This window comes from Nomascus leucogenys, chromosome 4 (genome assembly GCF_006542625.1).
Source record: "Nomascus leucogenys isolate Asia chromosome 4, Asia_NLE_v1, whole genome shotgun sequence".
NCBI classification, from domain to species: Eukaryota; Metazoa; Chordata; class Mammalia; order Primates; family Hylobatidae; genus Nomascus; species Nomascus leucogenys.
Window position 1 is genome coordinate 148,467,639 of NC_044384.1, and position 13,873 is coordinate 148,481,511.

Consider the following 13,873-nt stretch of genomic DNA (forward strand, 5'->3'; position numbering starts at 1 on the left):
TGTCCCTGCCTATAGGTGAGGCTGTGCAGTGCATCAGGCAGGGGTCAGGGAGAGAAACTGGGGCTAACCCGTCACTCCTGGGGTCCCACACCAGTCACTCTGTCCAGAACTCTCAGGGCTGTGGCTGGACGCGCCGCTCAGACCCCTCCCTGCCTCCACGGAACAGCCACTTGGCCACACATCCCTGGAGGATGCAGCTCAGGGGAGCCTCGTGAGGAACCGTTTCACGTTTTAAATAGACAGCTCCGCTTCTCTCGCTGCCTTCTACTTCGGAAGGATCAGTCAGGTGTATATTCAGCTGTTCAAGCATCCTCGGCTGGGCTCACTTCCATTTAAAGACCGTAAGTCATGCCCTCCTTCCTCCCTCCTTGGTGCTGGTTCTTTGCTAGCACTGCTTTGCTTTGTTTTTTTAAACAGTGTGAATTTCGTGGGGGAGGTCCTATGTTTTCTGGGAGCTCCCTCAACACTGTGACCTCACCCATGACCCTTTCCACGTTTGCCTGGAAGTTCCCCTCTCTGTGCTCAGCAGTGACCCTGAGCTTTCAGGCGCGGTCTCCCACCCTCCTCACGTTACAAGCTTGCCGGCAGCTCCTCCAGCTACCTGTTCATAACGACTCTGTGTCTTGTTACAAATCCTCCTGTACCGACCGCCATATCCAGCCCAACTGTACAGAGGTACTCCTGGCGCTCAGGACGCGCTTCCGGGACAGAAAGCAGAATGGGCCGGAGAGCAGGGCGGTCTGAGTGGACCTCCCCTCTTGCTGCAAAGTTCTGAGAGCACACGGGGAGGCAGCGGCCTTCTGGAAGCTGCGGGGCCCCTTCTAGGCAAGCTGCCAGTGCAGAGACGGGATGCTGGTATTGGACCAGGTAGATGCTGGTCCGATAACAACCAAAGCCAGAAGGATCAGAGGCCAATCCTGTTCCGTTAAAAGCTGACCTTACAGTGAAGAACAGAGATGCTTTTTACCTTCATTCATTTTTAAGGATTAAATAACTAACTGCAAAGTAATGTGACTGATTTTTACAAAATGATGAATATTTGCACATCTGAAGGAGTGTTTCCTTTAAAGTACATTCAAGTTATACTCACATTTCTCTAAACATTTTAAGAACTTCACCTGTACACTGACTTGAGACCAGTTGAATAAAAGTGCACACACACACACACACGAAGAACTTCTCCCTGGGAAGGATGGGCGGTAACAGCTCTCCAGTGGCCATTCTTCTGAAACACCCTTGAAGGCCAGAGCCCGGCTGGAGCAACTGATCTCACCTCTCCTCCCGTTCTAAAGGCTCCCAACAGTGGGGCTATGCAACACCTCCTCACCCACACCCACAACTCCTACTTAGCACAAGACCTTGAGAACTAGGAGCGCCTGACAGTCCGTTTGTTGAAAATGAATTGAGGTTATAAAGATCCTGCATGAAGAAACCCCCCCACAGAATGGCAACAGCGAACATTACTTTCTCATAAATCCACCTGCCAGATGGGATGGGGCGCAAAGTGAGAAGGAACAGTGGCCTGGTGGAGTGCACCAACAAAGACGCTGCACCAGGACCCAGCAACCGATGGTTCACTCTTGATCTTCCTCCTCCCCGCCACCAGCCCCAATCAGGGAGGCTGGCAAAACCTTTAAAATCACCCCAGAAAACAACACAACATTTTTCAAAATAGCATCAAGGAGTTTGGGAGCTTAAACCAATCCATGGATCCATAGGGGACCCATGGTCACCAGTTTGCAGCCCGTGCAAGAGAGGAAAGTGTCACACCGTAACTCCGGTGTCGAACACCACAGAGCAAACCCGCGATCCACATGGCGCTTTTGCAGGCACAGGGAGCTCCCTGCTGAGTCTAACACTGCAGAGCAAACTCACAATCCACACAGTGTTTTGTGGGGACAGCGAGCTCTCTGCTAAGTTGAACACTGCACAGCAAAGCACAATACACATGGCGCCTTTGCAGGGACGGGGAGCTCTCTGCTGAGTCGAACACTGCAGAGCAAACCCACAATCCACAGGGTGCTTTTGCAGGGATGGGGACCTCCCGACTGAGTCTAACACCGCACGGCAAACACTCAACCCACACGATCCACACAGCACTTTCGCAGGGACGGCGAGCTCCCCGCTGACTCTTAACACCACACAGCAAATGCACAATCCACACAGCGCTTTTGCAGGGACGGCGAGCTCCCTGCTGACTCTAACACCACATGGCAAACACACAGTCCACACGGCGCCTTTGCAGGGACGGCGAGCTTCCTGCTGACTCTAACACCACACAACAAATGCACAATCCACACAGCGCTTTTGTGGGTTCGGCGAGCTTCCTGCTGACTCTAACACCACACAGCAAATGCACAATCCACACAGCGCTTTTGCAGGGACGGCGAGCTTCCTGCTGACTCTAACACCACACAACAAATGCACAATCCACACAGCGCTTTTGTGGGTTCGGCGAGCTTCCTGCTGACTCTAACACCACACAGCAAATGCACAATCCACACGGCGCCTTTGCAGGGATGGGGAGCTCCCTGCTGAGTCTAATACCGCACGGCAAACGCACAATCCACAAGGCGCTTTTGCAGGGATGGGGAGCTCCCTGCTGCAGCTGCTCACTGGTCTCGGGTGGTTGCCACGCTGCCCTCTCTGCAAGCAGAGGTTGCTGGTCAGTGCTGCCTACACTCTGTCAATATCAAGTAACACACCAACTTTTCCAGCACTGAATTCTAGAACAGTCATTCAGGCAGCAGAAGTCCTATGACTGTGAGCTAAGAAAGAGAATTTCTGACTTTGCTTCTCAATATAATTTAGAAGTGACAAACGCAAGAGAACCGGAAGAAACAGAAACACTGAGAGTGAATTTGAAGCCATTCTATGAAAACTCTGAGGGAGGCATTAGAGGCAGCCCCAGGGAGATGTGGTTCACGGATGTACCTGGGTTTTGTCAGCATAAATGGTAAGGAGTGAGCTGAGATAAGCACAGTGAAGGGACGTCATTCACCGGCTGCAGCGTGGCACTCGTGGGATCAACATGATGGATTTGATACCACATAGACCCACTCACGATCAACGCTAACAAGAGACTGTCGATCCCCCCTGGATGAATCCAGACGTGTCAGTAGAGAACCCCTGCCAGTCCCAGCACGAAGCACAGTGCCCAGTTACACCTTCTCTGTAAATGCAAGACAGCACCATGCTCTTACCTGACGCCAGAAAAAAGCCCCAGAGAATTCTGACTTGAGTTCTATCTTCAGACACACACAGAATTAGCATATTTTAAATAATTTGTTTTAAAAGGTTTTTTTTTAATCTAGAAGAAGAAAACACTTGATGGCAAAACAAGTTTATCACTTAAGCTCTCTGTTTAAGGCAGTCGGCAAAAAGATGTCCAATGGAAAACTGGTTTCACTGAGGTTTCGCGGAGGTTAACTGGGTGCTTTTCCATAGAGACGTGATAAAAAAAAATCAAGGCAAGTATGCAAAACACAATCATATATGTTTTCAAGTGTGTTCCAACATCCCTTTAACTGGCGATATAACACCAAAGATGTTGGGAAGCTCATACTTAAATCCAGGGTGCAAATGCAGTGATAAACTCACTCCAGGTTCTTTCCTCCACATAGTATTTTAAAAATGGGTTGAATCACCCTGCTTTATTCTTTTTTTCATATTGCTAACTGATTCTAATCTTATTCTAAGTTAGCTCAGCATAAATCATAAATAAAAAGATGTATAAGAAAATATAACATTGCATGGAATACATACTATTTTATGGATCGAAGTCACCTTTAGCTATTTGAATACAATAAGGCCATCTTAATTATGAATAAATTCTAAGATCGCTAGCATTATAAAATACACAAAGGTGTTTTTGTTCACAAAACCACAACATAAACTTGATTGCCAATCAATGTTTCCGAATAATTTAAAAGGATTTTTAAAAACCTTTAACAAGGCATCCAATTTGCTCTTGAATAAAATGTTAATGAATCATGTCAATTTGGAAATAATTTCTCTGTCCCCACGTCCACTCTCCCCCTGCTCCTCCCTTTTGCTTTCCATACCACCCCCCGCAACAGCTCTTTTGGGAAATCTGGGTTTGGTGCTTCAGTTATTTGTGGAGGGGGCTTGATACACACGCATACCACTTTAAATAGAAGGAGGATTTGAGAGTCAGAAATTTAAGAGATTACAAATTGTAATAATATGCTTGATGAGATTACAAATTGTAATAACATGCTTGAAGAATTAGCCTACTAGGCAGATTACCAAATGGAATGACTATTAACATCAGGGAAATGAGAAAATTAAAAGCGATCCCAAAGCGAATTAGACCTAATACTCCTTACATCATGTTCTGCAAATCCAGGTGAACATGCAAATTCAACCAGAAAAGGTTAAAAGTTCTCCAGTGGTTTCCTTGCTTCTAAACATGTCAGAAACAAAATAATCTGAAAAATTCATGCATATTTAACCTATGAAAGGTTAACTGAAAGTTCCCATGCATTATGTTTTTTAAATTGTTCTACAATTCAGGGGTAGTGGCCAAAAAGTGAATAAAACTTAGCCAGTTGTTATTTGGATTTTTTTTTTAAATGAAGAGAAGGTAATGATTTTTACACTAAGATTAAAATCTGCGGTCTGAACAATGTTGGGTAATAATAATCATAAATCGTGTGTAATGCTAAGACATTTCCAAAGCATTCTGACACCTCTCATTTCACCTTGGGAAGTTCGTGGACGAGCACTGCCTCCATGGGGGAACTCAGTAAAGACATCACAACGCTGCCCAGCAGTGCGAGCAGGTGAGCACAGAGCTGAGCTGGAACAACCACCGCCTCAAGCTCCACGGCTTCCTGTGCGCCACCTCCACACACTCAAGAGACTAGCACTGAAGTCCTGATCTGGTTAACTGGAAACGCAAAACTGAGCTCACCGACCGGGAAGAGGGAATCCACTTCTGACTGGCCAGGTGCACGGCCTGAACCCGAAGGAGCCCCAGCGGCAGGTGGGACAAGTCAGAGATGAGCAGCCGACTTGGCCATGTTAGTGAGACAGCATACAGATTCCAGAGACAGGATCACCGCTGCAGACTTGCCGTGCTAAACCCTGAGCCTGCTGATGTCGGAGCTTACGCTGGCCCCACCGCTAGCAAGAACGTGAGAGAAAGTGTCAGGTTTACCGTGTTAAACCCTGAGCCTGCTGATGTTGGAGCTTACGCTGGCCCCATCGCCAGCAAGAACGTGAGAGAAAGTGTCAGGTTTACCGTGTTAAACCCCGAGCCTGCTGATGTTGGAGCTTACGCTGGCCCCACGGCTAGCAGGAACGTGAGAGAAACTGTCAGGTTTACCGTGTTAAACCCTGAGCCTGCTGATGTCAGAGCTTATGCTGGCCCCATGGCAAGCAAGAACGTGAGAGTTACGCTGACCCCATGGCATGAACGTGAGAGAAAGCGTCACTTACTTGGCTTCACGTTAGCAACCACGGCCAGGCTCTCCGGTGGGTGAACGGCAAGGTGCCTGCTGTGCTCGCCCGTGCCTGGGCTGCTGCCATACTCGATGGCGTCCACGTGTCCCAGTGGAACGCTCCACTTTAGCAAGTACCTCTGGCTGCTCATCACACGGCTATCATGAGAGGGGCTGAAATGACCAGAAGATCCTTGTTTTAGGAATAATTACATGAACACGTTATGGTAATGTTCGTCCCTCAGATATTCAAGTGAGAAACTTTCCATTGCTGAATTGTAGCTCTTCAGACTTTCTCACAATAGTAATTTTGCTTCTGACTTTCTTACAGAGTCCCCACTCGCTGCCATAAAGAGGCCTCGAAGTGGATGAGAGAGAGTGCACGGAAGAGCCACACAGGGACGGATCTCCCGGAAGCTCCGAGGTTTTCCGTAAAGGCTTAAAAGGAAGCAGCTCGGTGCTCGCTGGTGACTCTGAGCAAAGGTGCTCGATTACCAGGAAAAGTCTCCTATGTGGATATAGATATTCTCTGGTGGTTTCATAAGAGTTAACTCTCGAATTCCTGCTTTACTCTTTTATGGCTACACTGTAACCATTTTAATAGAATCAAATCATACCGTTATACTCCATGACTAAAATATTTATCAAGTATACAGAAATTGAACAGAAAAGAAACCTATGACTTATATAGATTATTTTCTTTTATCACAAATAGAACATATACGTGAAGAAACACAAAATACATATGTACAGTCTAGTGGAAATGGCATGTGTCAACATCTGTGTAGCTGCCACCAAGGCCAAGGCTGTGACATCGCCAGCATCCCCGCAGCCCCAGGAAATCCCACCCTCCAGAATCAACCATTATTCTCACTTAGTGATCATCACATTTTGCTTTTCTTCAAGATATTGCTGTTAACAATCAAAGTGTGGCCTGGGTGCGGTGGCTCACGCCTGCAATCCCAGCACTTTGGGAGGCCAAGGCAGGCAGATCACAAGGTCAGATTGAGACCATCCTGGCTAACATGGTGAAACCCCATCTCTACTAAAAATATTTTAAAAATTAGCTGGGCGTGGTGGTGGGTGCCTGTAGTCCCAGCTACTAGGGAGGCTGAGGCATGGTGTGAACCCGGGAGGCAGAGCTTACAGTGAGCGGAGATCACGCCACAGCACTCCAGCCTGGGTGACAGAGCAAGACTCTGTCTCAAAAAAAAAAAAAAAAAAAAAAAAAAATCAAAGGGTGGGTAGGAATAACCGAAATGCTTGGTGCTATGCGTTGGACTGAGCACCTGACTGGCTGGGAGCCCGTCTGCACCCAGGCTCTCCAGTTCCCTCTTACACCACAGCACTCCGCCCTCCATGACGACATCCAGTCCATACCGAAAGGGAAAGGAGGAAGAACAATTTAGACACAGTAAGAGGAAAAATGGCTTGTGATCTGTGAATTAGACTGTGCCTCCAATTTAGAAAAACAGAAATGCCCATGAGTTCTTACCAAAATTCCGATTCCCTCTCTTTGAATGTAAAAATCTCCATCCCTACAGAGGTTTAGAATCTTAATGTCCACAGGGCCGACCAAAGGGTCCTTGGGAGCTATTTGAACCAAAATGCGTTCTCATCTCATCACCTTCGGGCAGTGAAGCTGAAAATCTCACACTGACAACACATCCATGGGAAATGAATTGCTACTCACCACTGCACTTCGCCAAAAAAGAAATTCAAGCCCTGGCGTCGTGGGAAAGGCAGGGGCATTATTTTAAGAAATCCTCTAGCAGTAAGCACAGCTGAGTGAGTTAGTTCTAAAGTATCCGTTTTAATTCATCTTTAAAGTACACCAGGTCTGTCAGCGTGAGAATTTTAAACCTACTTAAAACTGCCCAAGAGCCACGTGTGTCCTGGCGCGCCCCAACAGCAGCCTGGGTGGTTCTGGAGCAGCAGTCAGCGTCAGACAAACATCGATTATGAATGCGGAAAAGACTCAACAAGGACCACTATATTTCCTTAGGACTTTGCTGTTTACAAGGTCATTTCACTTCTATGATCTTATCTCCCAGGACAGGTGGGACAAGCATTAATGTCCCCAACTTGACACATCGTGTTGACCAACTTGCAGGTGAGGAGCTCGATGGATTCAGCCACACTGGGGCCACTTCACTGAAAACTAACTTTCCAGGTGTTACTTGGAGAGGGGGGTCCTGGGACAGTTAAACTTGGAAGCCATCCTGTTAAGTGATAAACACCATTGGTCTCCACACTGTGGGAAGCACCTTATAACACCAGGGAAACAGGGGTGGAGACACCATACTCTGCATCCTCACAATTCTAAGCGTCCTCTCGCGCAGCCCACACCTGGAGTTCTCCAGCTGCGACCTCCCACGGCCTCACTCCGTCAGCTCCTCTCCAATGCAGGGTGCAGTGGGCTTCGCTTCTGCACACAGAAGGCAGGTGGCCTGCGGCTGTTGCCAGGCGTCCACAATGAAGGGCGAGCCATGGGATATGAGTCAAATGAACAGGGTTCTTTCTCTTACAAGGAGGAGTATCACTAAAGACTCGTATATTTTTTGGACTTATTTTGTAGCTGCCACAAAGTAAGTGAGGATGATGAAAAGCAACAATGAAAACCTGTCCCTCGCGGGCAGTGCCGTGTGCCAGCCGCCCTGCGGTAGCTTAATGAACGTCCTCACCTTGATCCCCGAAGAGCCCTGTGACGGCGTACCACTGGCCTCATTATTTTTATGATCAACGCTATTGTTCAGATGAGGAGTCTGAGGCAAAGTCAGAGCAGGTAATTTTCAGTGTTCAGAGAAGGTGGAGCCGGAGTTCACTCTAAGGAGTCCGACTCCTGAGCATCGACCTGCACACCCTCGCTGCCTGGGTCTCTAAGGCAAGGTGAGGAGGGCAGGCAGATCTATCTGGCGGCTGGAAAATGGGGGTAACGGGCATGAAAAATGAAAAATAGGGCATGTTTAGTGGTGTGCTGGCCAATGTTTAACAGCTGGCTCTCACTGGGAGGACAGGCTCCTAACACATCGTGTTGGGCAAATTCCATGGTGCAAATGTTCCCGTGTGGATGACTTCAAGCTATCAAATGTTTAGCAATCGGCTCGCAAAACTCTGGAAGATTCAACACTTGACTCTTGCAAGACATGATGAATCGGCACCACGTTCGCTTGCATTATTTTCTACAGCACCAGAACTGTTATAGCCAATTTTATATCAAGTCCCTTATCTACCTATATTTGAAGACCTTTTAGTTTCTCACATATCCTCATCTAACTACAATCTTCCATGTGTTGGAGAACGACTCTGATGTAAAATTATTTTAAGTGAAAATAATTCATTTTCTTGGTTTACAATAAATATGAATATACCCAACTTTATTATATTTAAACATTTATCAAAAATATATTTATAGAGAAGCAGGTAAAGAGAGAATTTAAACCATAAGAAAAAGAACTCTTGATTAAGGAGGGTTATGAAGAAATTCAATTTAGTTTCTAGTTCCACCATCAGCTCTGTTTAAAGAGTACATAAACCTCTATGTACTTAACTTCTACTAACAGTGACTTGGTGATTTACACTGAATCTATTTAAAAATAAGCTTGCTTATTATAAGGGTTCCCTTAGTCACAGGACTGAGCTTTGGCACAAAAAGCCAGTTCAGTCTGAGTGACAGAATTAACAAAGTCATTCATGTGCCCTTAGGCAAAGGTAACATGTGATGATGATAGGACTACTATAGAGAATTAAATGCGCTTACCGTGAGCTGCCGGTGGCACACATTAACACATCATTTAACATGAAGACTCGGCGCTCTTTGGTTTTCACAATCTCTCCCCTGTCGTTGTAAACTGTTTCTATCATATCATCTGATCGAATGAGGTATCGGCTTCCACTGCTGAGAAGCTGCACATTCAAAACACAGCACAGGGACCACAGTTGAGTTTACCCGGAAACGAAAAAGATGAGGAAAAGTCTGGTATGAGTCTGAGGGTGACTTTTCCAAACTGAGCTCTTTACGGAAATCGTTCCTATGTTCACCGTGACTGCGCTGAACATCCGCCTCCTTCCTCACAGACTTTCACCGCACATTTGGCCCTCCCACGATTTAAACACTACATTAACCAGGAACGGTGAGGAATGGAAGGAATTGTTTTGTAATTTTACTTTTCCCCAAGTAAACCTAATTAAGCATAGTTAAATGACTATCTTAACTTCTTAAGGTAGCCCATATTTTACTTCACTGAGCCAAACCAAAACCATCAGTTCTTCAGAAAGACGCTTTGTATGAACCAAGACAATGGTATGCGACGTAGAAGTCATACTACTTTTTTTGTTTGTTTGTTCTGAGACTGAGCCTCGGTCTGTTACCCAGGCTGGAGTGTAGTGGCACAATCTCAACTCACTGCAACCTCCACCTCCTGGGTTCAATTCATTCTCGTGCCTCAGCCTCTCGAGTAGCTGGGACCACAGGTGTGCGCCACCACACCCGGCTACTTTGTTTCTTTTTGTATTTTTAGTAGAGATGAGGTTTTGTTATGTTGGTCAGGCTGGTCTGGAACTGCTGACCTCAAGTGATCCACCCACCTCGGCCTCCCAAAGGGCTGGGATTACAGGCGTGAGCCTCCGCACCTGGCCAATACTTATAACAACTCAGCCCACAAGAAAAACAGAGTCCTCAACCCCAGTGGTCTGTGCTGTCTTTTGACTCTAAATCTACGCTGCTGCCCAGCTCTGAGCAACCAGCGAGACACCCGCCTCCCTGACTGTCCTTGCTGAGTGCACGGGAACGATGAGGCGTGTGGGTGACATTCAGTGCAAAGCATCATCCCCTTTTCCTGGGCCTCTGGGCTGGCTCCGTGCCCCACATGTATTCGGAGGTTCAAGTGCCACAGGGAGCATGATTTTAAATAACATCAACCATGTCAAGAATATAACTAAATACAATTTGCTGCTTATAAACGTTCCTACATAAACCACTTAGAGAATTGGGGAAAATATGTGGCTTAAAGTGTATTACCATAAAGTTCACACAGTTAAATTACTGAATGTCATTGTGACATAAGAAACTACTCTTAATGACAAAACAAACAATGATTTTTAGCAATAATGAATATTAGGTGCAATAACTTAACACAGTTCATACAAATTACCATCTTCCTGTGACCTAGGGCCTTCAATGAATACGGGAAAGCCCACATAAAATCTGAGTACTGCTGCAGACAAGTAGTTATGTCAGCATCAAGCTGAAATGTAGCCTGGCAAATGAACTGCTGCCCTCTGGGTCCTGCATCTCTTTTCATGGTCAGTACAGCTTAGCCCATGCATAGGTGAAGACAAAAAATGTTTGTGAATTTTTTTTTTTTTTTGAAACAAGGTTTTGCTCCATCACCCAGGCTACAGTGCAGCAGCTCAATAACAGCTCACACAGCCTGGACCTCCCAGGCTCAAGCAATCCTCCGGCCTCAGCCTCCCACGTAGCTCGGACTATATAGGTGCGTGCCACTGTGCCCAGCTAATTTTTTTTTTTTTTTTTTTTTTTTTTAGATATGGGGTCTCACTATCATGCCCAGGCTGGTCTCGAACTCCTGGCCTCCAGTGATCTTCCCACCTCAGGCTCCCAAAGTGCTGGGCTTACAGGTGTGAGCCACTTTGCCTAACCTGTAAATATTTTCAGCTTGAACTATTACTATCTGAAATTAAATACAGTTATTTTGAAAGCAAAATTAAGCTAAAGGAGTTGCTCTTAACCCCTTGGGAGGTCCTGGATCCATTTGAGGGTCTAATGAATGTATGAATCTCTTTCCTAAGAAAATGCAGACAGGCTGTTAAGGTTTTACATACAATTTCCACGTTGGTGTGACTCTCCTGAAGGCCTCCATCCACCCCGGTTAAGAACTCTGGGCTAAGGGAATTACTCCAAACAATCCAACAGATTAGTATTGCTGGACAACACCAGCTTACTAGCACAAAGTGAAAATAATTTTGGAACAGAGTTGAAGAAAACTTCTCTCAACCTTGTTCAGGTATCTTTCGTTTATGGCTTTGGCTATTTGCTTAACTTCACAGCGTTGATCAGCATCTCTCTTTCTTTCATTTAACTTCTCTGCTAGTGTTTCGAGCTCTGTCAGGGCCATCTGAAGAGGCAGCCTGTCGGGGTGGCCTCTGGAGGTGTTCTTCAGCATGTCCTACAAGCAACAGGGGAGAGGTGGGCGGTTACCACGTGCATACTCCCAGTGCAACAACACTCGCGTCACCCGCCAGCTGACAATGGAAAGGAGGCGGTGGCATCCGTCATCCTGGTGAAAAATAAAGTCAGCTCTTGGGAAGGGACGATGAGCTGAGTGAGTCACGACTTGGCTGAACATCTGAACAGCTTCCTTTGCAAAAACAAAATTGAAAAAATAGCACTGTACAATAAAGGACACGCTAAATATGAACATATCACAATCTCAGAAATACTGTGCACTTGGAACGATGCTCACGATGATGATAGATTGTCCTTCTCAAGTTGAGTCAGACAGATGACTCAGACAGACAGCACAGATGGGTCCAGCTACTTCCTTCAAAACACCAGTTTCCCAGTTTCCAATGGGCAGGAGTTCTGTGGTGCCGAATACTGCACCCATGGCATCAACTCACACAGCAGGATCGAGTCTCTCTTACACTGACACAGGAACCTGATTTTAGGGCAGCAAAGATGCATGACACTATCATGGTGGGTCCATGTCACTAAACGTTCATCCAAAACCACTGAATGCACAGCACAGGGGTACACCCTCCTGTGACTGTGGCCGTTAGGCAGTGGCTGCGTGGCCACGCAGGCTCCTGGTTGTCACAAATGCACTCTGGTGGAGATGTAGGGGGAGGGGGGCTGTGCATATTGGGGGAGGGGTAGATGGGAAATATCTGTACTTTCCACACAATTTTGCTGCAACCCTAAAATTTCTCTTAAAAAGCAGTCTTTAAAAAAAGGGAGTTGAGCTACCTCTTCTCCCAGTTAAGGTTTCAGACAAGCACGAGGAGGTCAAAGGGAGGGTATGTGGCACAAATCAGCAACAACCACCAGCAAAAAATGACACACTGCTGCCAATCACAGGATAAAGTTAACAGGCAATAACAAAAGGACACTTTTGTCACCTTGGTTTTATGCAGGGCCTTTTGTTTCCCAGCTTTCGTTCACATTCAACACGCTGATGTTTGCTGAAGGGGCAAACGTGAACTTGAAACACTCTTTCTCAGAATTAAATGTGGTTCTGCAATGAGATCACATGGACACAGGGAGGGCAGCATCACACACCGGGGCCTGTCAGGGGGGTGGGGGGTGAGGGGAGGGAGAGCATTAAGACAAATACCTAATGCACGCGGGGCTTAAAACCTAGATGATGGTTTGCTAGGTGCAGCAACCCACCATGGCACATGTATACTTGTGGAACAAGCCCGCACATTCTGCACGCATATCCCAGAACTTAGAGTGAAAAAAAAAATGTGGTTCTGCATCTTGCCTACCAACTTTTACATGTTTATAGGAATATTAGCTGTCATGGAATTCAACAGTATGCTTATCTTTTTAAAGCTTTTTTTAAAATCTGGAAAGGATGCTGCATAAATGATCAAATGTTCCCAGTTTTTAATGAATATAAACTATTCTATACATTTGTTTTCTTATGAGTCACAACAGATTCTATCAAGGCAAAAAAGAACAATCTTAACACTAGTTCTGCACCAAAACCACACACTGGTGGTGGCACCGGGGACTCGGCGTGCGATGGAGACAGCAGCCAGCACACGGTGGAGTCCGACGTGCCGTGGGGCCGCTGAGCACAACCGGGGGCATCTGCCGAGCTGGCAGCCTCCCAAGGAGGCCCAGGGAAGGAGAAAAGTGAAGTTTCTCACTGCTGTTGTTACCAGAAATTGTTACTTATCTTTGCACAACAACGGAGAGAAATAGGTAGCTGGGATAAAGTAAGACAAATGTCACAGGGCCAATGGATGTTTCTGGATCCATGGGAGAAACCGACAGCACCAGTAAAGCCAGGGTGCGCCGGCTTCACTGCCTGAGCCAGCGGACAGCTGTGGCTTCACAGTGCCTATCTTAGAAAGAAGGTCAGGGAGAACTAACCAGGAAAAATGCAGGCAAGACCGGAGAGCAGAGACCAGGAGAGTCACTGGGAGGAAGGGGACAGAGAGTGTCCAGGCCTCTCCACACTGTCTCCCCATCCACCTACACTCAGCACACGGACCACAGTCGAAGGCAGGAGGGAGGGTATGTGCTTGTACCTGCTGACTCTGCAGCCCGTCTCCTCACCCAATCCCAGGTGCCCTGAGCACCCACACCTGAGGTAGGGCCCCTCAGGCACATCCACATAATAACTCCAGACGCAGACACTGCCTTGTCTCCAACTGTG

General features: G+C 46.8%; 1 protein-coding gene across 2 annotated transcripts in view; it reads right to left on the minus strand.

Annotated features, from left to right (window-relative positions):
• ARHGEF10 (Rho guanine nucleotide exchange factor 10) overlaps positions 1-13,873 on the minus strand; it is a 130,178-nt gene that overhangs the window by 44,149 nt on the left and 72,156 nt on the right. For both annotated transcript variants that reach the window (XM_030812419.1, XM_030812418.1), the window contains 3 exons: positions 11,483-11,653; positions 9,226-9,371; positions 5,464-5,639 (listed from right to left, as the gene is read on the minus strand). In XM_030812419.1, the coding sequence (XP_030668279.1) occupies positions 5,464-5,639; positions 9,226-9,371; positions 11,483-11,653 (493 nt within the window). The remainder of the gene's footprint in view (positions 1-5,463; positions 5,640-9,225; positions 9,372-11,482; positions 11,654-13,873) is intronic.